Below are 26,036 nucleotides of genomic sequence, written 5' to 3'. Positions count from 1 at the left end.
TTCCCATGTATCTGTCTTTGTCCTCTTCCTCTTTCTCTGGGTTTTATCACCTCCATGATTGCAGATTTGACAAAATGTCTTACCTGAGCTGTATTTGTAGGGCCAAAGGTCAGACTGATTGGTGGTGAGTTTTCTGTGTGAGTGTTTTCAAATGTGTGCCTAAGTATTTCCAATTACCAGATGTGTTCTAAATTTTTATTAAAAGTGTTTTATTAAAAGTATTAAAATGTGTTTAAGGTATTGTCACATTGTGTTTTGGCTATTGTTACAAGAAGTGTTGGATTTGAAGTTTTAGACTAAGCATTCACTTTTAGGGGTAAGCAGTAAAAACTGTAATGATCCACCAAGACAAAAAGTAAAGTAAAATTACTTTTTTTACTTTTTTTTTTTTTACTTTTTCACCGTGCTCCAACGCCTAAAGAAGACCTCTAACGGTCGAAGCATCGCGACGGAGCTCTTTTATCAGCTAACCTTCATCAGCGTTGGCAAGCTAACTAGCTTGCTAATGCTTTCGTTTTTATTTTTATTTTATTTTTTAGCATTGTTGTCGTGCTGCTCCACAGCCTGTCCAGTGGATTTTTATTTTATTTTAGCACTGTTGTCGTACCTGTGCTGCTCCACAGCCTGTTCAGTGGATTTTTATTTTATTTTTTGGCGCTGTTGTCGTGCGTTACCTGTGCTGCTCCACAGCCTGTCCAGTGGATTTTGATTTTGATTTTATTTTTTTGGCACTGTTGTCGTGTGTTACCTGTGCTGCTCTGTGTGTTACCTGTGCTGCTCCACAGCCTGGCCAGTGGATTTTTATTTTATTTTTTAGCACTGTTGTCGTACCTGTGCTGCTCCACAGCCTGTTCAGTGGATTTTTATTTTATTTTTTGGCGCTGTTGTCGTGCGTTACCTGTGCTGCTCCACAGCCTGTCCAGTGGATTTTGATTTTGATTTTATTTTTTTTGGCACTGTTGTCGTGTGTTACCTGTGCTGCTCCACAGCCTGTCTAGTGGATTTTTATTTTATTTTTTACCACTGTTGTCGTGTGTTACCTGTGCTGCTCCACAGCCTGTCCAGTGGATTTTATTTTATTATTTTATTTTATTTATTTATTTATTTATTTATTTTTATTTATTTTTTTTAGCACTGTTGTCGTGTGTTACCTGTGCTGCTCCACAGCCTGTCCAGTGGATTTTGATTTTGATTTTATTTTTTTTTGGCACTGTTGTCGTGTGTTACCTGTGCTGCTCCACAGCCTGTCTAGTGGATTTTTTATTTTATTTTTTACCACTGTTGTCGTGTGTTACCTGTGCTGCTCCACAGCCTGTCCAGTGGATTTTTATTTTATTATTTTATTTTATTTATTTATTTATTTATTTATTTATTTATTTATTTATTTATTTATTTTTAGCACTGTTGTCGTGCGTTACCTGTGCTGCTCCACAGCCTGTCCAGTGGATTTTTATTTTATTTTTTACCACTGTTGTCGTGCGTTACCTGTGCTGCTCCACAGCCTGTCCAGTGGATTTTTATTTAGCGCTGTTGTCGTGCGTTACCTGTGCTGCTCCACAGCCTGTCTAGTGGATTTTTATTTTGTTTTAGCACTGTTGTCGTGCGTTGCCTGTGCTGCTCCACAGCCTGTCCAGTGGATTTTTATTTTTATTTTATTTTATTTTTTAGCACTGTTGTTGTGCGTTACCTGTGCTGCTCCACAGCCTGTCTAGTGGATTTTTATTTTGTTTTAGCACTGTTGTTGTGCGTTACCTGTGCTGCTCCACAGCCTGTCTAGTGGATTTTTATTTTGTTTTAGCACTGTTGTCGTGCGTTGCCTGTGCTGCTCCACAGCCTGTCCAGTGGATTTTTATTTTATTTTATTTTTTAGCACTGTTGTTGTGCGTTACCTGTGCTGCTCCACAGCCTGTCCAGTGGATTTTTATTTTTATTTTATTTTATTTTTTAGCACTGTTGTTGTGCGTTACCTGTGCTGCTCCACAGCCTGTCTAGTGGATTTTTATTTTATTTTAGCACTGTTGTCGTGCGTTACCTGTGCTGCTCCACAGCCTGTCTAGTGGATTTTTATTTTATTTTAGCACTGTTGTCGTGCGTTGCCTGTGCTGCTCCACAGCCTGTCCAGTGGATTTTTATTTTATTTTATTTTTTAGCACTGTTGTCGTGCGTTGCCTGTGCTGCTCCACAGCCTGTCCAGTGGATTTTTATTTTTATTTTATTTTATTTTTTAGCACTGTTGTTGTGCGTTACCTGTGCTGCTCCACAGCCTGTCTAGTGGATTTTTATTTTATTTTAGCACTGTTGTCGTGCGTTACCTGTGCTGCTCCACAGCCTGTCTAGTGTCGGATTCCCTGTTTGGGAATCCGCTAGCTTAGCGTAGCTACTAGCTCTTAGCCGTTTTAGCATGGCGGCTTCTCCTGTCTCTCCCGTACTTTTCTGCTCTGGGTGTGAAATGTTTAGTTATTCCTCGGCCTCTTTTAGCAGTAACGGTACATGTAATAAGTGCAGCTTATTCGTAGCTTTGGAGGCCAGGCTGGGCGAATTGGAGGCTCGGCTCCGCACCGTGGAAAATTCTACAGCTAGCCAGGCCCCTGTAGTCGGTGCGGACCAAGGTAGCTTAGCCGCCGTTAGTTCCCCCCTGGCAGATCCCGTGCAGTCAGGGAAGGCAGGCTGACTGGGTGACTGTGAGGAGGAAGCGTAGCCCTAAACAGAAGCCCCGTGTACACCGTCAACCCGTTCACATCTCTAACCGTTTTTCCCCACTCGACGATACACTCGCCGAGGATCAAACTCTGGTTATTGGCGACTCTGTTTTGAGAAATGTGAAGTTAGCGACACCAGCAACCATTGTCAATTGTCTTCCGGGGGCTAGAGCAGGCGACATCGAAGGACATTTGAAATTGCTGGCTAAGGCTAAGCGTAAATTTGGTAAGATTGTAATTCACGTCGGCAGTAATGACACTCGGTTACGCCAATCGGAGGTCACTAAAATTAACATTGAATCGGTGTGTAACTTTGCAAAAACAATGTCGGACTCTGTTGTTTTCTCTGGGCCCCTCCCCAATCAGACCGGGAGTGACATGTTTAGCCGCATGTTCTCCTTGAATTGCTGGCTGTCTGAGTGGTGTCCAAAAAATGAGGTGGACTTCATTGATAATTGGCAAAGCTTCTGGGGAAAACCTGGTCTTGTTAGGAGAGACGGCATCCATCTCACTTTAGAGGGAGCAGCTCTCATTTCTAGAAATCTGGCCAATTTTTTGGGATCCTCCAAACTGTGACTGTCTAGCGTTGGGACCAGGAGGCAGAGCTGTGGTCTTATACACCTCTCTGCAGCTTCTCTCCCCCTGCCATCCCCCTATTACCCCATCCCCGTAGAGACGGTGCCTGCTCCCAGACCACCAATAACTAGCAAAAATCTATTTAAGCATAAAAATTCAAAAAGAAAAAATAATATAGCACCTTCAATTGCACCACAGACTAAAACAGTTAAATGTGGTCTATTAAACATTAGGTCTCTTTCTTCTAAGTCCCTGTTGGTAAATGATATAATAATTGATCAACGTATTGATTTATTCTGCCTAACAGAAACTTGGTTACAGCAGGATGAATATGTTAGTTTAAATGAGTCAACACCCCCGAGTCACACTAACTGTCAGAATGCTCGTAGCACGGGCCGGGGCGGAGGATTAGCAGCAATCTTCCATTCCAGCTTATTAATTAATCAAAAACCTAGACAGAGCTTTAATTCATTTGAAAGCTTGTCTCTTAGTCTTGTCCATCCAAATTGGAAGTCCCAAAAACCAGTTTTATTTGTTATTATCTATCGTCCACCTGGTCGTTACTGTGAGTTTCTCTGTGAATTTTCAGACCTTTTGTCTGACTTAGTGCTTAGCTCAGATAAGATAATTATAGTGGGCGATTTTAACATCCACACAGATGCTGAAAATGACAGCCTCAACACTGCATTTAATCTATTATTAGACTCTATTGGCTTTGCTCAAAAAGTAAATGAGTCCACCCACCACTTTAATCATATTTTAGATCTTGTTCTGACTTATGGTATGGAAATAGAAGACTTAACAGTATTCCCTGAAAACTCCCTTTTGTCTGATCATTTTTTAATAACATTTACATTTACCCTGATGGACTACCCTGCAGTGGGGAATAAGTTTCATTACACTAGAAGTCTTTCAGAAAGCGCTGTAACTAGGTTTAAGGATATGATTCCTTCTTTATGTTCTCTAATGTCATATACCAACACAGAGCAGAGTAGCTACCTAAACTCTGTAAGGGAGTTAGAGTATCTTGTCAATAGTTTTACATCCTCATTGAAGACAACTTTGGATGCTGTAGCTCCTCTGAAAAAGAGAGCTTTAAATCAGAAGTGTCTGACTCCGTGGTATAACTCACAAACTCGTAGCTTAAAGCAGATAACCCGTAAGTTGGAGAGGAAATGGCGTCTCACTAATTTAGAAGATCTTCACTTAGCCTGGAAAAAGAGTTTGTTGCTCTATAAGAAAGCCCTTCGTGAAGCTAGGACATCTTTCTACTCATCACTAATTGAAGAAAATAAGAACAACCCCAGGTTTCTTTTCAGCACTGTAGCCAGGCTGACAAAGAGTCAGAGCTCTATTGAGCTGAGTATTCCATTAACTTTAACTAGTAATGACTTCATGACTTTCTTTGCTAACAAAATTTTGACTATTAGAGAAAAAATTACTCATAACCATCCCAAAGATGTATCGTTATCTTTGGCTGCTTTCAGTGATGCCGGTATTTGGTTAGACTCTTTCTCTCCGATTGTTCTGTCTGAGTTATTTTCATTAGTTACTTCATCCAAACCATCAACATGCTTATTAGACCCCATTCCTGCCAGGCTGCTCAAGGAAGTCCTACCATTATTTAATGCTTCAATCTTAAATATGATCAATCTATCTTTGTTAGTTGGTTATGTACCACAGGCCTTTAAGGTGGCAGTAATTAAACCATTACTTAAAAAGCCATCACTTGACCCAGCTATCTTAGCTAATTATAGGCCAATCTCCAACCTTCCTTTTCTCTCAAAGATTCTTGAGAGGGTAGTTGTAAAACAGCTAACTGATCACCTGCAGAGGAATGGTCTATTTGAAGAGTTTCAGTCAGGTTTTAGAATTCATCATAGTACAGAAACAGCATTAGTGAAGGTTACAAATGATCTTCTTATGGCTTTGGACAGTGGACTTATCTCTGTGCTTGTTCTGTTGGACCTCAGTGCTGCTTTTGATACTGTTGACCATAAAATTTTATTACAGAGATTAGAGCATGTCATAGGTATTAAAGGCATTGCGCTGCGGTGGTTTGAATCATATTTGTCTAATAGATTACAGTTTGTTCATGTAAATGGGGAATCTTCTTCACAGACTAAAGTTAATTATGGAGTTCCACAAGGTTCTGTGCTAGGACCAATTTTATTCACTTTATACATGCTTCCCTTGGGCAGTATTATTAGACGGTATTGCTTAAATTTTCATTGTTACGCAGATGATACCCAGCTTTATCTATCCATGAAGCCAGAGGATACGCACCAATTAGCTAAACTGCAGGATTGTCTTACAGACATAAAGACATGGATGACCTCTAATTTCCTGCTTTTAAACTCAGATAAAACTGAAGTTATTGTACTTGGCCCCACAAATCTTAGAAGCATGGTGTCTAACCAGATCGTTACTCTGGATGGCATTTCCCTGATCTCTAGTAATACTGTGAGAAATCTTGGAGTTATTTTTGATCAGGATATGTCATTCAAAGCGCATATTAAACAAATATGTAGGACTGCCTTTTTGCATTTACGCAATATCTCTAAAATCAGAAAGGTCTTGTCTCAGAGTGATGCTGAAAAACTAATTCATGCATTTGTTTCCTCTAGGCTGGACTATTGTAATTCATTATTATCAGGTTGTCCTAAAAGTTCCCTAAAAAGCCTTCAGTTGGTTCAGAATGCTGCAGCTAGAGTACTGACGGGGACTAGCAGGAGAGAGCATATCTCACCCGTGTTGGCCTCCCTTCATTGGCTTCCTGTTAATGCTAGAATAGAATTTAAAATTCTTCTTCTTACTTATAAGGTTTTGAATAATCAGGTCCCATCTTATCTTAGGGACCTCATAGTACCATATTACCCCATTAGAGCGCTTCGCTCTCAGACTGCGGGCTTACTTGTAGTTCCTAGGGTTTGTAAGAGTAGAATGGGAGGCAGAGCCTTCAGCTTTCAGGCTCCTCTCCTGTGGAACCAGCTCCCAATTCAGATCAGGGAGACAGATACCCTCTCTACTTTTAAGATTAGGCTTAAAACTTTCCTTTTCGCTAAGGCTTATAGTTAGGGCTGGATCGGGTGACCCTGGACCATCCCTTGGTTATGTTGCTTTAGACGTAGACTGTGTTTCATAATTATTGTATGGCCTTGCCTTGCAATGTGGAGCGCCTTGGGGCAACTGTTTGTTGTGATTTGGCGCTATACAAGAAAAAAGTTGATTGATTGATTGATAAAAAAAAATTTAATTTACACTGGGTGGATTCCGTGGGGGGAGCAAGGCTGTGTGACTGCTTGGGTGCTTTCTGTGAAGACTCTCTGTTGTCCAGGTAGTTTCCATAGTAGAGAAGCTTGAATCTTCGACTGGACTGGGTTGATTGACGCGAGGACGTTTCGCTTCAAACCACAGAAACTTCCTCAGCTAAAATTCTTGCTCTGGTCATCTGACTTCTGTCTTGACTCTATTCTTCTCTACAAGAGTCAAGACACTCTCTACTATGCTTGGGTGCTCTTGATGCGCATGTCAACTTCTACCATGCTCTGCCTACCAAGCAAAAGGGTACTGCTGGTAATGGAAACACAAACCAAGCCACGCTTAACTGTTCCGAACTGTGCCATACGGTGTCAGACCGCTCAGTGGAAATGAGGTTTAAAAGGTGCTTTTGAGCAAGGTGCTAAATCCCCAAGTTGTACGGTAGCATGCTGACATCAGTGTGTGAACGTGATTGAATATAAAACACATTTCAGCCTCAAGTGGACAAACACTATAGAATTATAATCCAGTTACACTGAATTGAATTTTATAATTTTGCACAACTAACATTTGTTCATAAATAAGCAACCAATTGTGGAAATATGTGCCAATTTTGATGACTGTATGACTGAATGATCCTCATCATATTTTCACTTATTTGTCCCACAATTTTTTTTTTTTCTAGAAAAGTAGAATCTTAAGTGGACGAGCAGACTGTCTGGTCTTGGTGAAGAACAAATGTGCCCTCTAGTCTTTTTAGCTCACAGAGATTCAGTGTGTCTCCCTTTTTTCTCAAGTCATTAGCAAGAATCATAATGTAGCACCCTGCTGAACAGCTGTGTGTGTGTATGTGTGTTATACTTTCAGGACACAGAGCTGTTGGATCTGACCCTCGTCAAAGATGTCAGAACAGGAAGAAGCACAAAAACACCCAAGGTACCATCACCTTTGTGCACTTGTGCTTGACCTTTCACCTCTGTGTTGTCTCCTGTTTGTCTCCATCTCTCGGGGTGCAGCTGATGTTTGCAGCCTTGACTTGTGCAGACCTTGACTCGCCCTGAAGGATGATTACTTCGGCTGCTTTCACAAATCTGCAGTAATCCCTCTTGTGTTTCTGCAATATCTCTGAATTTATTCTGCTCTTTGGCGCTTTGTGTACGTGTCGCCGTGCTGTTTGATGTCCCAGTAGAGCAGGAAAAGCTCCTAAACCTAAAGGCTTCTTGGGAGGAAAATATACAGATGTTTCCTTCTCAGGAAGTCTTTTCAGTTTTGGCATTAAATGAATTATAGCAGCGAGATTAGAAGTTTATATTTTATTTATTTATTTATTTATCCATTCAGTCAATCAAGCAGTTAGTCAAATGTAACCAGATCTGTTTTATCTTTACGCCCCTGCGTGATAACTGTTGATGAGGTCATAGTAAATAATTTGCCTCATGTGGCCGCCTCCTTCACTCCTTCCTCTGTCCTCCGTCCTCCTCTGTTGGCTTCCAGCACAGCGCTGCTTCATCCATCAGTATTGATTCTATGTCGTCCAATAGGAGGCCAAGCTGCGGGAGCTGCTGGATGTGGGAAACCTGGTTGGACGTCTTGAGAACCGCATGGTTACCGTGGTTACAGCCTCAGACATTGTAAACGTCAACCAGCTCAACTTCATCGCATCACAGGAGGATGAAGCTAAGGTAACGAAGTCATTATGGTGATGACACTGTAATGATCCACCAAGACAAAAAGTCTATCTTAGCTAATTATAGGCCAATCTCCAACCTTCCTTTTCTCTCAAAAATTCTTGAAAGGGTAGTTGTAAAACAGTTAAGTGATCATCTGCAGAGGAATGGTCTATTTGAAGAGTTTCAGTCAGGTTTTAGAATTCATCATAGTACAGAAACTGTTATGTGTCGGACGCGGTCGGAGCACCGACCCAGCGTTTGACAGGACTCAGCATGAAATAAGCAGAGCACGGTTCAAAAGATAACAGAATTTAATAATCATAATGAGTGCAGTGATAAACAACCAAAAATGTCCGCGGTCTGGTGAGGTGGAAACACGGCGCACTTTCAGCAGCGCAAACGGTCCGGCGCCACAGCAGTTCGGACCCAGGGACCCCGCCGACACCCCCCAGGTGGCCGCGACAAACCGAGTCTGTGAAGAAAGAAAACATGAGGTGAGTCCAACTCCACACAGAGAGACACAACTCAAAAGGTGCACACAATCAGCAAACACTTCCTGGCTTAAATATATATATCAGCTTCTCACCCTGCAGGCACGGAACAACTCAGTTCATATCTCCGCTGCAGCAGAAGCTGATTAGACAATTAGCATAACGTGACAGCTCAATAACACAAGGTGTGGGGGACACCAAATCCACTGTCATTACTTCATAAAAGTCACCAAAACCAAATTACCTCAGGAAGTGTGCTGAAGAGCGTGAGACCTCACCCAATCCTCCTTCACAGACTGTGGCGTCAAACCTGGAGCGGTCTCTGCATCCGTAATGGTGAGATTGTTCTCCTGACGCCGATCTCACACGTCTGCTTACAAGGTCGAGTCTCTGGCAATCATACACTGTGCATTCAAGGTTTAAATGCAGCAATCTCTGATCAAGACAGAATACACCACAGCTGTGAGTCCTGATGACCTGCACGTGAAAACAAGCCTCAGGGTGTTCAGGGTGAGGTCCTAATGCTCAGCCACTCAGTCCTGAATGCATACCACCTGGTGAGAGAAACAGAAAACAAAAACAAAGCCAGCCAAACACCCCAGCCCACAACAGAAACAGCTTTAGTGAAGGTTACAAATGATCTTCTTATGGCCTCAGACAGTGGACTCATCTCTGTGCTTGTTCTGTTAGACCTCAGTGCTGCTTTTGATACTGTTGACCATAAAATTTTATTACAGAGATTAGAGCATGCCATAGGTATTAAAGGCACTGCGCTGCGGTGGTTTGAATCATATTTATCTAATAGATTACAATTTGTTCATGTAAATGGGGAATCTTCTTCACAGACTAAGGTTAATTATGGAGTTCCACAAGGTTCTGTGCTAGGACCAATTTTATTCACTTTATACATGTTTCCCTTAGGCAGTATTATTAGACGGCATTGCTTAAATTTTCATTGTTACGCAGATGATACCCAGCTTTATCTATCCATGAAGCCAGAGGACACACACCAATTAGCTAAACTGCAGGATTGTCTTACAGACATAAAGACATGGATGACCTCTAATTTCCTGCTTTTAAACTCAGATAAAACTGAAGTTATTGTACTTGGCCCCACAAATCTTAGAAACATGGTGTCTAACCAGATCCTTACTCTGGATGGCATTACCCTGACCTCTAGTAATACTGTGAGAAATCTTGGAGTCATTTTTGATCAGGATATGTCATTCAATGCACATATTAAACAAATATGTAGGACTGCTTTTTTGCATTTGCGCAATATCTCTAAAATTAGAAAGGTCTTGTCTCAGAGTGATGCTGAAAAACTAATTCATGCATTTATTTCCTCTAGGCTGGACTACTGTAATTCATTATTATCAGGTTGTCCTAAAAGTTCCCTGAAAAGCCTTCAGTTAATTCAAAATGCTGCAGCTAGAGTGCTGGCAGGGACTAGAAGGAGAGAGCATATCTCACCCATATTGGCCTCTTTTCATTGGCTTCCTGTTAATTCTAGAATAGAATTTAAAATTCTTCTTCTTACTTATAAGGTTTTGAATAATCAGGTCCCATCTTATCTTAGGGACCTCTTAGTACCATATCACCCCAATAGAGCGCTTCGCTCTCAGACTGCAGGCTTACTTGTAGTTCCTAGGGTTTGTAAGAGTAGAATGGGAGGCAGAGCCTTCAGCTTTCAGGCTCCTCTCCTGTGGAACCAGCTCCCAATTCAGATCAGGGAGACAGACACCCTCTCTACTTTTAAGATTAGGCTTAAAACTTTCCTTTTTGCTAAAGCTTATAGTTAGTGCTGGATCAGGTGACCCTGAGCCATCCCTTAGTTATGCTGCTATAGATGTAGACTGCTGGGGGGTTCCCATGATGCACTGAGTGTTTCTTTCTCTTTTTGCTCTGTATGCACCACTCTGCATTTAATCATTAGTGATTGATCTCTGCTCCCCTCCACAGCATGTCTTTTTCCTGGTTCTCTCCCTCAGCCCCAACCAGTCCCAGCAGAAGACTGCCCCTCCCTGAGCCTGGTTCTGCTGGAGGTTTCTTCCTGTTAAAAGGAAGTTTTTCCTTCCCACTGTTGCCAAGTGCTTGCTCACAGAGGGTCGTTTTGACCGTTGGGGTTTTTCCGTAGTTATTGTATGGCCTTGCCTTACAATATAAGGCGCCTTGGGGCAACTGTTTGTTGTGATTTGGCGCTATATAAATAAAATTGGTTGATTGATTGATTGATTGATGACAGGGCACACGGATGACAATAGGAATAATAATAATGATAATATGATATTATTTAATATGGATTTAAGCATTGATTTGGCACAGGTTTCACACTGGATGCCTTTAGTGACACAACTCCACATTACATTATTATTCATTCATTCATTTATTTTGTACCAGCATATTCCAACTAAGCATCATGGGTTTACTGGAGCCTGTCCCAGCAGTTACATTCTTCTTATTATTATTTTGTTCTTGTTTGGTTCTTGTCATTATGCTGACGATGATGATGATTATGATGATGATGTTCCGTCCTCAGTATGCTCTATGTACTCTGACAGCTCGCTAAACTCTTTCCAGACATCAAGACTCTCCAGCCAGTTGTCCCTCTACCACAAGTGTATTGACATTGTGAGGAAAGTGTGAAACAGAGACATGATGATGGTGATGATGAGATTGATGATGACGATGACACTGATGTTTATGATAATGATGATGATGATATTGCTGATAATGAAAATGAGAGTGATGGTGGTGATGATGGGAATGAGGATGATGACATTGATAGTGATGCTACTGCTGCTGCTGCTGCTGATGGTGATGATGCTGCTGATGAGACTGATGGTAATGATGATGATGATGATGTAATGATAATGATTAGAGGGAGGAGGTGGATGGTGCTGATGCTGATGATAATGGTGATAATGATGGGAATGATGATGATGCTAATGATGATGATGATGAAAAGGATGATGAGGATGAGGGTGATGTAATGATGCCGATGAGGGGGAGGAGGTGAATGGTGCTGATGTTGATGATAATGGTGAGCATGATGTTAATGATTATGATGAGGATGATAATTGGATGATGTTGATGCTGATGGTGACCTTCCTGCTGTTGTCGATGATGACGAGGAGGAGGTTTATTGTAATGATGCTAAGGATGAGGATGACGGTGAAGATGCTGAGGATGATGGTGGTGTTGTTGCTGCTGCTAATGATGATGAGAAGAATGATGTAATGATGCTGTTGAGGAGGAGGATGTTGAGGACCGTGTTGATGTTGATGATAATGATGATGATGAGAATGATAATGATGGGGATGATGATGATGAAGCTGATGATGGTTGTGATAATGCTAAGGATGAAGATGATGGTGCTAATACTAATGATGATGATGAGAATGGTGTAATGATGCTGATGAGGAGGATGATGAGGATGGTGTTATGAGAATGGTAACGGTGGGGATGATTATGATGATGAAGATTACTGCGATAACGCTAAGGATGATGATGATGGTGGTGGTGATGTTGCTGCTGATGATGAGATTGACAAATATGATGATGGTGATGCTAATAATGCTATTGATGAGGAAATTATGCCGTTGGTGATAATGATGATGGTTATGATGATGAGAAGGAAGATCATAATTGTGATGCTGCTGATGATGAGGATGTTGCTACTGATGGTGATATGATGATTGTGACGTTGCTTCTGCTGCTGATGCTAAGGATGATGATGATGATGATGGTCATGAGGAGAAGGATGATGCAGATTTTGATGATATGTGATGATGAGGATAATAATGAAAAGATGATGATGATGATGATGATGATGGTAATGATGAGAAGGAGGATCAGGATTGTGATGGTGATGAGGATGATGCTACTGATAATTATATAATGATTGTGGTGCTGCTGATGCTAAGGATGATGATGATGATGAGGAAGAGGATGATAGATGATAGAGGATAGTAGAAATGTTCATATGTGATGATGAGGATAATAATGAAATGATGATGATGAGAAGGAGAAGCAGGATTGTGAGGTGCAGATGATGAGGATGAGTACAATGCTGCTGCTGATGATATGATGATTGTGATGTTGCTTCTGCTGCTGATGCTAAGGATGAGGATTATGATGATGGTGACGATGATGGCGATGTGTAGTTGTAGGCTAGTGAAGATTGATGATGGAAGTGTTTGTGTTTCCTGTAGGTTTGGTGTGAGGAACTTTTTTGTCTTTCATCCAACCTGCTGAGCCACAATCTAAACAGAGACCACAGTCTGCTGAAAGCGTGAGTAAACACACTTTACCTTCATCTATATAAAGACCAAAGCATTTAATCATAAAATGGCATACGGCGTAACAATACAGTATGTTTACCTGTATTATGGTTAAAGTACCGATGCTATTTTTGGTCCATGACAATTGTTCAGCCTCACAAAAGCACGTATTACTAGAAGTCTGTCAAGGAGAAATAAATGAGAACCACTTTTTAATCTCATGATTAAATCTGATATTTTCATTCATGTCTGTTGGCTTGTTTATTCAATTTCAGGTTTAATAAAAAATCTCACTCACTCATCTTCAAACACTTACTCCAAATAAGGGTCATTGGGTGGTGGTGGTGGTGTCTGGAGTCTTTCCCAGCAGTCATAGGGAGTGAGGCAGGATACACCCTGGACAGGACCCAGTCTGTTGCAGGGCCACATATAGACAAACAAAGACATTCACACCTGCACGCACACCTACGGACAATTTAAAGTTTCCAATCCACCTAATCTGCATTTCTCTGAATGTGGGAGGAAGCCAGAGGGAACCCATGCAAACACGGGGAGAAATGTAAACTCCACGCAGAAAGGCCACAGGTGGAAATCGATCCCATGACCTTCTTGCTGTGAGACAGCAGTGCCATCCTGCTGCCTAATCAAAAGTCTATGGACTGAATTTTATGAATCTTGGTACAAGGATGGGGCGTTGTCCAAAGAAAACCTATTAAAGTTTTGTGCAAACCTGTCAATGTTCAACAGTTAAAATCAGCTCTCCTTTAGGGGTCAGAGATGTGGAGATGCACAAAAAAGAAGGTCCAAACATTCATAAACAGTTGTCTTAGGCGTATCTTTAACATTTTGTGGCCTGAGAAAGTTCGCAACGAGGAGCTGTGGCAGCAAGGAACTCAAGAACCAGTAGGCAGAGAGATTCTAAAGAGAAAATAGGGCTGGACTGGTCATACCCTACAGAAAGCACCAAGCAACCTCACTCGCCAGTCCCTGACTTGGAACCCCCAAAGGAAGACAAGAAGAGGCCAACCCAGAAACAGCTGGCGATGCAACATGGATGCAGAGATTAAGATGATGGGATACTCCTGGAGGGAAGTTGAACGAAAAGCCCAAACCTGAGTTCGCTGGCAACGAGGAATGAGGCGTAAATGGATCAGATCTAGGAACATTATTTCACAAATGACCAGATGGAGGGTTTTTTTTGTTTTTTTTTTCCAGATTCATTTTCTTCAGTTTTCCCCCCAAAAAAACAAACAAACAAAAAAACAAAGTGGAGTTGGACTATCAAAATATAGACCAGGGTTCAATCCCAGGTCTGTTCTTCATGCTACCTGTCTGTGTCTTAGGCCAAGACACTTCATCAGCATCGTCTAGATCCAGTGTGTACCAATCTTGGCTGGAGAAGTTGTGCCAATCCCTCCATACCGAGGTGTTTGAGTAACATTTTTACTTAGGGCCCTGTCCCACTGGCGTTTAGGAGGATTCGTGGATGGAATGCGTACAAAAGTGGCCCACATCTACTAAACAACCGCAATAACCGTGTAACATTCCTGTATGAGTCGGCCGACATCCGAACACGTCCGTGATCATCCGCAGAAGCACGCATGTCCGCAGCCAGGATTTTTGATCGGCTCAAAAATCCTGCTGTGGATGAGATCCGCATCACTGCCTGAACACATACTGAAGACATACGCAGGACATACACAACCAACGCGCCGCATATCCCCTGTCATCCGCTGATGTCCGCAACCGACGGGTTGGCGCGGCTTGGCGGCGGACCGGGACAGCGTGCAAAACAGATATGACGCGTGCCCAGCACGGCCACATCACGGTCGCAAATGGTATTTCGCGCATGCAGACAGAGTGGGCACGGATGGAGCAAGTGCATCACGGCCGCTGTGCCCCTCATGGGGGCGCCTCTGTGGTCGCCTTCGCTTCTGTTCCCTGTTATATCTGCTTTTCTTCCTCATGTATTCACTGATCCACCCCGGGACATTTGTCATTTCCGCCCACCTTTGTTGCAGACGCTCAGCTTTTGTCTCCTCATTTCATGCGCAAATCCTCCTAAACGCCAGTGGGACAGGGCCCTTAGATTAAAATTAAATGATAAAAAATCCATACATACATTTCCTATACCCACATACTCTAATTAAGGGTCACGGGGGGGCTGGAGCCTATCCCAGCAGTCATAGGGCGTGAGGCAGAGTATACCCTGGACAGGACGCCAGTCTGTCGCAGGGCAAATTATAGAACTTAAAATCAAATTTGAAAAAAATATATATATAATTTGATGAGGGATTTTGGTGTCTAGATGAGAATCTTTACTCCAGGGAACAACATCTGTGTGTTACCTGTCTGATTTTCTCTCTTCTCAGCTACGTCAAGCTAACGCTTCAGCCCAATGTAGAAGGACGAATCCCAGTTAAGAAGTGAGTTTTTTGTGATTATTACTTTTAGAATCATCAGTCAGTGAACCTATAAGCAGCAGTGTTTTAGGGGTGGCTGTGTGTATGGGGCGGAGGGGGAGCAGATCCTCTGTTACAACAGGTTGAGGTCCTCCTAAATGTGGAGCCTCAAAACAGAAAGCATCATAAAAATATGGATTTTAAACATTCTTTTGTCTCATGCTGCATCATAAATAAATGAATGATACATGAATAAATTAACAGAATGACAACCTGTCGCAAAACATTCCAACTCTCCAGGTGCAAAAAAATCTGGAACCGCCACTGTCTATCCTGAAATATAAACTCAGAGTGACGACTTTCAGAAAACTTGGCAATGATCAATTCTGTGGAGAATCACAAACTTTAATGTGTCCCTTAATTCCAAAAATAAATTTAATTACATGTGCACTTGGGAGAGTAAAAACAAGGACAAGATTCATGATGGTGCTTAATTCAGCACTGACCTGCTAATCAACTCAACCAGTGCCTATAACACATCGTATAATTATGAGGCCAAGCGGCTTGAAGATGCTCAGACCACACAGGACACATGTCCCAAAGGTGGCATCAAAGTTTAGGGGTTTTTATGGGAAAGTGAAGGTTTGAGGAGTTGCAAAGGAACAAGTGGTAGCTTTAATGGGAGGAGTAAGGTGAAGATACTTGGGGTGTAAAACTGCAGTAAAGGAGTATTTATTCTGGCATAATATGAGGTGATCTTCTTATGGTATCGTTTTTGTGTTACAGCATTGTTCGCCTGTTTTCGTCAGATAGAAAAAGAGTAGAGAATGCGCTGGAGAACTGCAGACTGCCCTATGGACGGGTAAGCTTCAGCATCCACTATGCTCAAATTTTCTTCTTTGATTCTGGTTGCAGCAAATGCAAAAACGGTTTTGGAACTTACCTAAAAGCAAAGTTTCTCAGGAGCACCTACAAAATGTCAAGGAGCAGAAATCGCTCATGGACGCAAAGAGAATCTACATCCAGGATTAATCTAGAGACGCCTGTGTGTGGGTTTGTTTAATGTGGAAATGTCTTTGTGCACTGACAAACATATGATCCTTGATGGATACTTACCCTAGCTTGAGAACCTACTGCAACCTTCAGCTGCCTTCATAGCTGTTGGCTTTACAAGCCATCACCTCCTCCAGCTGATCTCATGTTGAGGACTTCTTGTTTACCGGTGCTGTTTAGCTGTCTCACGTTCAGGGTACCTGTTGGACCTTCATGGTAACCATAGCAGCCATGAGGCACACAAGGTCCCCAATGTATTTCACCACAAAAGGCAATCCCCTGCTTGATCCGTTACACAGGTGTCACAACATGGATGAGGGGCTGGATTTTGACACCCACTACTACAACTACTACTGTGTCTCCTTCTCCTCCTCCTCCACCACCACCTGCATGTCCTCCCTCTTCTTCTCCTGCTGCAACCTCAGCATCCTTCTCCAGATATACCCTGGGTGTCTCCTCTGCACATGTCCAAACCATCTCATTTCATTTCCGAACCATCTTACCTGAGCTGTCCCACTGACATGTTCCTTCCTAATCCTGTCCATCCTCCTCACTCCCAAAGAAAATCTCAGCATCTTCAGCTCTGCCACCTCCACATGGGTGGATCTAATTTTGGGAATAGAAGGGGGTTGCGACTTGGTTGGGTGTAAAAATCACACCCCAGCAAGGGGGTCCGAGGACATGCCCCACTGAAATAATTTAAAATTTTATAGCTTTTTTTTTTTTTTCATTCTAAGGCTGTTTGGAAGGTGAAATACTGGCACTGCTGTCATTGTTTTAATACAGAGTTTATTTCAAACAGCATTAATCAATCAGCTATTGTTTATGCAAGACCTTTTCCGGAATTTATTATACTTTTGGTCAGCTGCTCATGGGGGGGAGTCTGGAATTTTGTTTATATCTTAAATTAAAATGATCGTCTAGGTTTTTGGGTAACACTGTTAAACAACACAGTGCACCCCCCCCCCCCCCACCGACCCCTCCAAAAACGATGTACTTTTTATGCATAGTGTACACCAAACCACATACAATGACCACAAACAATATGTTTAGATTTGAATCTGGACGAGTAGTGAAATTCTTTAAAGTCGATAAGGAGCATCAGCTGGACGATGAAGTAAGAAAAGATTCTTTGTGGCGAACTGTCTCTTGTACTCGGCTGATTTAAAAATATCTTGATGCTGATGTTGATGTGTGTATGTGACACGTTTCACAGGGTGACAGCATCAAGCTTGAGGACTTCTCACTAGAAGTCTACAAAAGCTTTTTGGACAGTCTGTGTCCCCGTCCAGAGCTCAGTAACATTTATAAACTGCAGTAAGTGTTGACAGCTAATCACATCACTGAGCTTGGTGTCTGGGGCACCTCTGGGGGCCCCAAGAACCAAAAGTCTGACCGGCTATTTTTTGCAGTGGAGGGGAAGACGGGATGTTGTCAGCTGATCAGATGACAGAGTTCATCAACAACAAGCAGAGAGACCCGAGGCTGAACGAGATCCTGTACCCGCCTCTCCGCCCGGCGCAGACGTACATGCTGATGGAGCGGTACCAGCATGAGAAGGAGCTGCTGAAACAAGGTGCACAATCACAAATACTGTAAATAAAATAATAAAATGTGAAAATACAGCCAACATAAGAGTAAAATCATAAATAAATAAACTAAAGCCCGTCTCCAGTTGTCAATTTGTGGTCCCAATTACCTTCCAGATTCCAAAAAATAAAAAAATCGAGCAGTCTAAAGTTGTATGTTGTAGTATTATAGGCCACATTACTGCTGACTATAAGTGATATTGAACTCAGCTGTACAACATGCAAACTTCTGGGCATGCTCACAATGGTACTGTGTGCAGTAATGTTTGTGGTTATAACAAGACTTCACCACAAAAGCTAAAATGTATACATCTGACAACTGTCTTCCACTGAAGAGCACAGCACACCTTTTATGGGATCATAGATGTATGCTGTATTTCCAGAAGAGATTTAAAAACATCAGCAAACAGTAAGTCCTTGAACGCACCAGTTTCCACCAACACTGACCGCTGTGTTTCGCTGCCCGCTCTTTCAAATTGCTCAAAACAGAAAACAATCAGCATTGTCTTTTAACTTTAGCCTTTAATTGTTGCCTGGCATCAAAATAACTGAGCAATCAAACTCACATTCATGCACCAATGATTTATTTCAACTGAACAAACAAGAATGAAATGGAGTACATTCCTGGGGTAATTTCAGTTGACTGGACATGATTTGGAAAAGCCATGAGAAACAAAATTTTCTTGTCTGATGTGACAAAGATTGAACTCTTTGGTGTGAATGCCAGGTGTCATGGTTGAAAGAAACCAGGCACCATCCCTACATTGAAGCATGGTGGTGGCAGCATCATGCTGTGGGGATGTTTTTCAGCGAAAGGAACTGGGAGACTAATCAGGGTTGAGGAAACAGTGAATGCAGCAATGTACAGAGACATCCTGGATGAAAACCTGCTCCAGAGCGCTCTTGGCCTCAGACTGGGGCAAAGGTTCATTTTTCAGCAGGACAATGACCCAAGGCACACAGCCAAGATATCAAAGGAGTGGCTTCAGGACAACTCTGTGAATGTCCTTGAGTGGCCCAGCCAGAGCAAAGACCTGAATCTGACTGAACATCTCTGGAGAGATATGAAAATGTCTGTGCACCGACGCTCCCCATCCAACCTGATGGAGTTTGAGAGGTGCTGCAAAGAGGAATGGGCCAAACTGCCCAAAGATAGGTGCACCAAGCTTGTGGCATCATATTCAAGAAGACTTCAGGCTGTAATTGCTGCCAAAGGTGCATCAACAAAGTATTGAGCAAAGGGTGTGAATAGTTATGTACATATGATTTCTTAGTGTTTTTATTTTTAATAAATTTGTAAAATTTAAAAATAAAAACTTTTTTCATGTTGTCATTATGGGGTGGGAAAATGAATTTACTCCATTTTGGAATAAGGCTGTGTAAGCCCTGGATTTTTAATAGTTCTGTCCTGAATAGTAAAAAACTGTGAGTAAATGGACTGCATTTATATAGCACTTTTCCTGTTGGGAAAGTGTAAGTACACGGACCCACAACAGGGGGCGCAAATGAACGGACAATGGAATAGGTCAAATAACAACACTTTACTGTTGCGAACGTGCACAACAAATACAACAAATTACAACAATGGACAAAATTCAATTCACAAAGGTGTCGTGTGGGCAGGCTCGAAGATAGGAGACGCCTCTCCAAAGTAGAACCGGAACCACACGGTTTCCTCCGCCACAGGACCCCGGGAATACTGGAGCCGCCAAGTTCCGAACTCCCAGGTGGCCGCTGCCTCCGCGTGTCGGACCTGGTACTGCTGGCGAGGAACAAGAACACAATTAAACATGGGCGCGTTTGCACCCAGCAACCTGCACGGCAGGGAAGCTACCTCCACCTCTCGTTGGAGAAAAAAGTCTGCAATCACTCACAAAAATCACAAAGGTTACTGTCAAGCAGTCAGCTGAGATTATTACCTTCCAGGTAGAACGATATCTCGGCAAAGAGGTGGAGACGTCGTCCTGCTGATATACCCCTGCCGATCAGATGATTGGTAACAGCTGTTGCCGGTGATGCGTGACAGCTGTCACCCTGGCTGCTCCTGTGAGGCGGCTGCGCCCTCTGGTGCCTGGAGCCCGCACTCCAGACAGGGCGCCCTCTGGTGGTGGGCCAGCAGTACCTCCTCTTCTGGCGGCCCACACAACATTTCCATCTGCTTCAGACACTCAAAGCGCTTTACAATAATGCTTCACATTCACCCCGATGTCAGGGTGCTGCCATACAAGGCGCTCGCTACACACCAGGAGCAACTAGGGGATTAAGGACCTTGCCCAAGGGCCCTTAGTGACTTTCCAGTCAGGCTGGGATTTGAACCAAGGATCCTCTGGTCTCAAGCCCAACGCTTTAACCACTAGATCATCACCTCCCCTAAAAGAACAAAAAAAATACAGTTTAGTAGATTTCAGGTGAAGTTGGACAGATCTGGGTCCCTAATGAACATAGCTCCCACAGGAACTTGTCCAGGAGGAACCTTGAACAATGGTACAGTGATGTTTTATAGAAAGTGGGAAGTCTCCCCCGTTACAATGGGTGGACCTGTTATCGCAATTGGCTCAAAACAATAGGATGGAGGGGCTGGTCCACCCATATCACATGCAGAGTGCATGATAAAAAAAGGGGTTATGTTAGGCCATGTGCTAACTAGGTCAAACTGGAAAGACGGGAAAAAAATACCTTGGGTTGGTGACCTCTGCGCCTGTTGTTACACCTTTCGCCTGATAGCAAGATTAGTAAAGCTGCTAGCAGCTACAAGATTTCATTTCTGTGCAGATAAAACAGGTTTTAGCAGGAGCAGAGTGATCCCTGTGCAGAGAACCCAGTGACAGCGTGCAGGCATGCTGACCGTTACTGTTCTTGCGAAAACTAACCTCAGATAGCCTTAGAAGGAATCAAAGTATTATAATGGGTTAAAGTATTTGAATCAATAATATATAACATACATACATTACAGCTGTAACATAACAAAATGTGGAAAAAAAGTGAAACGCTGCAAATACTTTCTGTATTCACTGTATATTACGTAAGCAACATGAAGTTGCTCACTGGACTGATCTGCTCTAACAAAGGTAAAAAAAAAAGTTAACCAGCATCTAATCAGTTTATAGTCTTTATGTCCTTTTAATTTGCTGAGTTGCAACATTTATTGAGTTTAGAGTAACAAAAATGTATTGTTCCCTGTGATTAATGTAGAACTAACACAGTCAGAGTCAATTAGTGGGTCCACAAAACTTCTGTAAATAGCTCTGTTAAAAACTGATGCATGTTCAGCTCTGAAATTTTGTCTTTTGATAGGTACAGGTGAGGACCAGTGAATTTCCTATTTTGGGCTTTGTTGATGTTTTTTGACATTCCCAATGACCATAACAAAAATTAAAGACAGACAAGCTTATTAAGTGACCACCAGAATCCACTGCTGCTTGTTTTTGAGTTGTTATGTGAGAATCCTATTCATTCACTCACTGCATTTTACAGGGTACATGCCTAGGCTTTTCTGAAGCACAGGCATCAGAGTATTGTTTTCACTGGTGGGTACGTGTCTGTGTGTCTGTGGACAAGATGAATCAAAAACAGCTGGATGGATTTCCTTACAACTTAGTGGGAATATTTCTAAATACGAGGTGTATTAGATAAGAAACCGACACTTTTTTTTTTTTTTAAACTATATGGATTTGAATGACGTGCGATTACACCAATCATGCTTGAACCCTCGTGCACATGCGTGAGTTTTTTTACGTGTGTCGGTGACGTCATTTCCCTGTGGGCAGGCCTTGAGTGAGATGTGGTCCCGCCCTCTCGGCTGAATTCCTTTGTTTCACACGCTGCTCGAGATGGCGCGCGTTGCTTTATCAAAATTTTTTCTGGACCTGTGAGGAATATCCGAGTGGACACTATTCAAGAAATTAAGCTGGTTTTCGGTGAAAAGTTTAACGGCTGATGAGAGATTATGGGGTGTTTCTGTCGCTGTAAGGACTTCCCACGAAGCGGGACGTCGCGCAGCGCTTCCAGGCGCCGTCGTCGGCCTGTTTCGAGCTGAAAACATCCTAATTTAAGGCTTAATTCACCCAGGACGTCGTGAGAGAACAGAAAAGATTCAAAAGAGGCCAGCATGAGGACAGCATGCAGACATTCCACTGTTTAAGGACATTTCGTAATGAAAGACGTGCGCGCAAATTCACCGAGTCGTCACGGAAACGACTCGGCGAATTTGCGCCACGACAGGAAAAACACCTCCATGTTGAAAACCATTTGTAAAATTCAGGCGGCTTTTGATGGCTTTCAACAAGTGAGTAACCGAGAAATTGTTTAACAGCTTGGGCATGTTCCAACTTGCCCGTTAAGGTTTCCAACGGAGGTGTTTTTCCTGTCGCGACCCCCCGCGGTCGGGTCCGGCCCGACATGCGACTCTGCCCGCACGTTCTTTCATTACAAAATGTCCGTTAACAATGGAATGTCCGAATAAACTCCTCATGCCGACTTCTTCTGAAAGTTCTCTGTTCTCTGACGACTTACTGGATCAACAGAGCCTGAAATGTGGAAGTTTTATCAAATAAAGCAGCAGTCTCTGAGCCATTCCTAAACAATGAAAAATCGACGAGAGGGTGGGCCACTCCTCACTCAAAGACTGCCCACAGGCGAATGACGTAACCGACAGGCGTGAAAAAACTCTCGCATGCCCACGAGGGTTCAAGCATTTTTGATGTAATCACACGTGATTCAAATCCATATGGTTTTTGAAAAAAATAATAAGGTCGGATACTTTTCTAACAGACCTCGTATCTAGAGGTGATTAGATTTTGGAGTTGGTTGGTCAAGGAAAAAAAATAATTAAACATCAGATCATCCAGTTTGCTCACTGTGTGTGTGTTTTTTGTTTGTTTGTTTTTTCAGGTGTCATCACTCTCCAAGCGTTCATCAGTTATCTGTCCAGTGAGGAGAACGGCGTGATCCCGCCAGACAAACTGGATCAGTCTGAAGACATGAGTTTCCCCCTGTCCCACTATTTCATTAACTCATCACACAACACCTACCTGACAGGTACGAAATGTGAGCGACAAACACCTGCAGTTAAATTCACAGTGTAACAAGTGTGGGACAGTCTGTGATAGCTGTGGCTCGGTTCCCCCTGGTCCCTGTCCTCCATGATTGTATGCCACTGATCCCACAGTCACAACACTCAACACCTAATAATAATAATAATAATAATAATAATAATAATAATAATCTTTTCAAGACCCCCAAAGAACTTTACAAGATGCATTATTCATTCACTCACACATTGGTGGTGGTAAGTTATTAGTGTAGCCACAGCTGTCTCGTGGCAGGCTGATGGAAGCGTGGCTGCCATTCTGCACCTACAGCCCCTCTGACCACCACCTCATTCATACACAGGTAAGGTGGGTTAAGTGTCTTGCCCAAGGACACAATGGCACTATGCAGATTTTTGACTAGTTGGGAGCCAGATTCTCACAGTGTTGGTTTATGTCTGATGGTTGGCTTCATCCCGCTGCGCCAGTTTTCATTACCAAAAGTAATTGGCACTGATTCATTCACATTAAATCAAATCAAATCAATTTTATTTATATAGCGCCAAATCACAACAAACAGTTGCCCCAAGGCATTTTACAATAATTATGGAAAAACCCCAATGGTCAAAGCGACCCCCTGTGAGCAAGCACTTGGCGACAGTGGGAAGGAAAAACGCCCTTTTAACAGGAAGAAACCTCCAGCAGAACCAGGCTCAGGGAGGGGCAGTCTTCTGCTGGGACTGGTTGGGGCTGAGGGAGAGAATCAGGAAAAAGACATGCTGTGGAGGGGAGCAGAGATCAATCACTAATGATTAAATGCAGAGTGGTGCATACAGAGCAAAAAGAGAAAGAAACACTCAGTGCATCATGGGAACCCCCCAGCAGTCTGAGTCTTGATGTCTGGAAAGAGTTTAGCGAGCTGTCAGAGTACATAGAGCATACTGAGGACGGAACATCATCATCATCATCATCATCACAATCATCGTCATCATCAGCATAATGACAAGAACCAAACAAGAACAAAATAGAATAGAATAATGTAACTGCTGGGACAGGCTCCAGTAAACCCATGATGCTTAGTTGGAATATGCTGGTACAAAATAAATGAATGAATGAATAATAATGTAATGTGGAGTTGTGTCACTAAAGGCATCCAGTGTGAAACCTGTGCCAAATCAATGCTTAAATCCATATTAAATCATATCATATTATCATTATTATTATTCCTATTGTCATCCGTGTGCCCTGTCATCAATCAATCAATCAATCAATCAATTTGATTTATATAGTGCCAAATCACAACAAACAGTTGCCCCAAGGCGCCTTATATTGTAAGTCAAGGCCATACAATAACTATGGAAAAACCCCAACGGTCAAAACGACCCCCTGTGAGCAAGCACTTGGCAACAGTGGGAAGGAAAAACTCCCTTTTAACAGGAAGAAACCTCCAGCAGAACCAGGCTCAGGGAGGGGCAGTCTTCTGCTGGGACTGGTTGGGGCTGAGGGAGAGAACCAGGAAAAAGACATGCTGTGGAGGGGAGCAGAGATCAATCACTAATGATTAAATGCAGAGTGGTGCATACAGAGCAAAAAGAGAAAGAAACAGTCAGTGCATCATGGGAACCCCCAGCAGTCTAAGTCTATAGCAGCACAACTAAGGGATGGCTCAGGGTCACCTGATCCAGCACTAACTATAAGCTTTAGCAAAAAGGAAAGTTTTAAGCCTAATCTTAAAAGTAGAGAGGGTGTCTGTCTCCCTGATCTGAATTGGGAGCTGGTTCCACAGGAGAGGAGCCTGAAAGCTGAAGGCTCTGCCTCCCATTCTACTCTTACAAACCCTAGGAACTACAAGTAAGCCTGCAGTCTGAGAGCGAAGCGCTCTATTGGGGTGATATGGTACTAAGAGGTCCCTAAGATAAGATGGGACCTGATTATTCAAAACCTTATAAGTAAGAAGAAGAATTTTAAATTCTATTCTAGAATTAACAGGAAGCCAATGAAGAGAGGCCAATATGGGTAAGATATGCTCTCTCCTTCTAGTCCCTGCCAGCACTCTAGCTGCAGCATTTTGAATTAACTGAAGGCTTTTCAGGGGTACTTTTAGGACAACCTGATAATAATGAATTACAATAGTCCAGCCTAGAGGAAATAAATGCATGAATTAGTTTTTCAGCATCACTCTGAGACAAGACCTTTCTAATTTTAGAGATATTGCGCAAATGCAAAAAAGCAGTCCTACATATTTGCTTGATATGCGCATTGAAGGACATATCCTGATCAAAAATTACTCCAAGATCTCTCACAGTATTACTAGAGGTCAGGGTAATGCCATCCAGAGTAAGGATCTGGTTAGACACCATGTTTCTAAGATTTGTGGGGCCAAGTACAATAACTTCAATTTTATCTGAGTTTAAAAGCAGGAAATTAGAGGTCATCCATGTCTTTATGTCTGTAAGACAATCCTGCAGTTTAGCTAATTGGTGTGTGTCCTCTGGCTTCATGGATAGATAAAGCTGGGTATCATCTGCGTAACAATGAAAATTTAAGTAATGCTGCCTAATAATACTGCCTAAGGGAAGCATGTATAAAGTGAATAAAATTGGTCCTAGCACAGAACCTTGTGGAACTCCATAATTAACCTTAGTCTGTGAAGAAGATTCCCCATTTACATGAACAAATTGTAATCTATTAGATAAATATGATTCAAACCACCACAGCGCAGTGCCTTTAATACCTATGGCATGCTCTAATCTCTGTAATAAAATTTTATGGTCAACAGTATCAAAAGCAGCACTGAGGTCTAACAGGACAAGCACAGAGTTGAGTCCACTGTCTGAGGCCAAGATCATTTGTAACCTTCACTAATTCTGTTTCTGTACTATGATGAATTCTAAAACCTGACTGAAACTCTTCAAATAGACCATTCCTCTGCAGATGATCAGTTAGCTGTTTTACAACTACCCTTTCAAGAATTTTTGAGAGAAA

General features: G+C 42.4%; 1 protein-coding gene across 1 annotated transcript in view; it reads left to right on the top strand.

The window, feature by feature from the left end:
* Positions 1–26,036, top strand: part of LOC117523306 (1-phosphatidylinositol 4,5-bisphosphate phosphodiesterase beta-1-like) — a 79,509-nt gene that overhangs the window by 8,726 nt on the left and 44,747 nt on the right. Inside the window, exons 3-10 of the mRNA XM_034184795.1 lie at positions 7,404–7,472; positions 8,078–8,218; positions 12,912–12,991; positions 15,353–15,406; positions 16,169–16,244; positions 17,652–17,752; positions 17,848–18,011; positions 22,915–23,061. Coding sequence (XP_034040686.1) covers positions 7,404–7,472; positions 8,078–8,218; positions 12,912–12,991; positions 15,353–15,406; positions 16,169–16,244; positions 17,652–17,752; positions 17,848–18,011; positions 22,915–23,061 — 832 coding nt within the window. The remainder of the gene's footprint in view (positions 1–7,403; positions 7,473–8,077; positions 8,219–12,911; positions 12,992–15,352; positions 15,407–16,168; positions 16,245–17,651; positions 17,753–17,847; positions 18,012–22,914; positions 23,062–26,036) is intronic.

The sequence above is a fragment of the Thalassophryne amazonica genome, chromosome 13 (assembly GCF_902500255.1).
Source record: "Thalassophryne amazonica chromosome 13, fThaAma1.1, whole genome shotgun sequence".
Classification (NCBI taxonomy): Eukaryota; Metazoa; Chordata; class Actinopteri; order Batrachoidiformes; family Batrachoididae; genus Thalassophryne; species Thalassophryne amazonica.
Note: the sequence above shows the minus strand (reverse complement) of the source record. Positions and strands in the feature narration are given on the sequence as shown.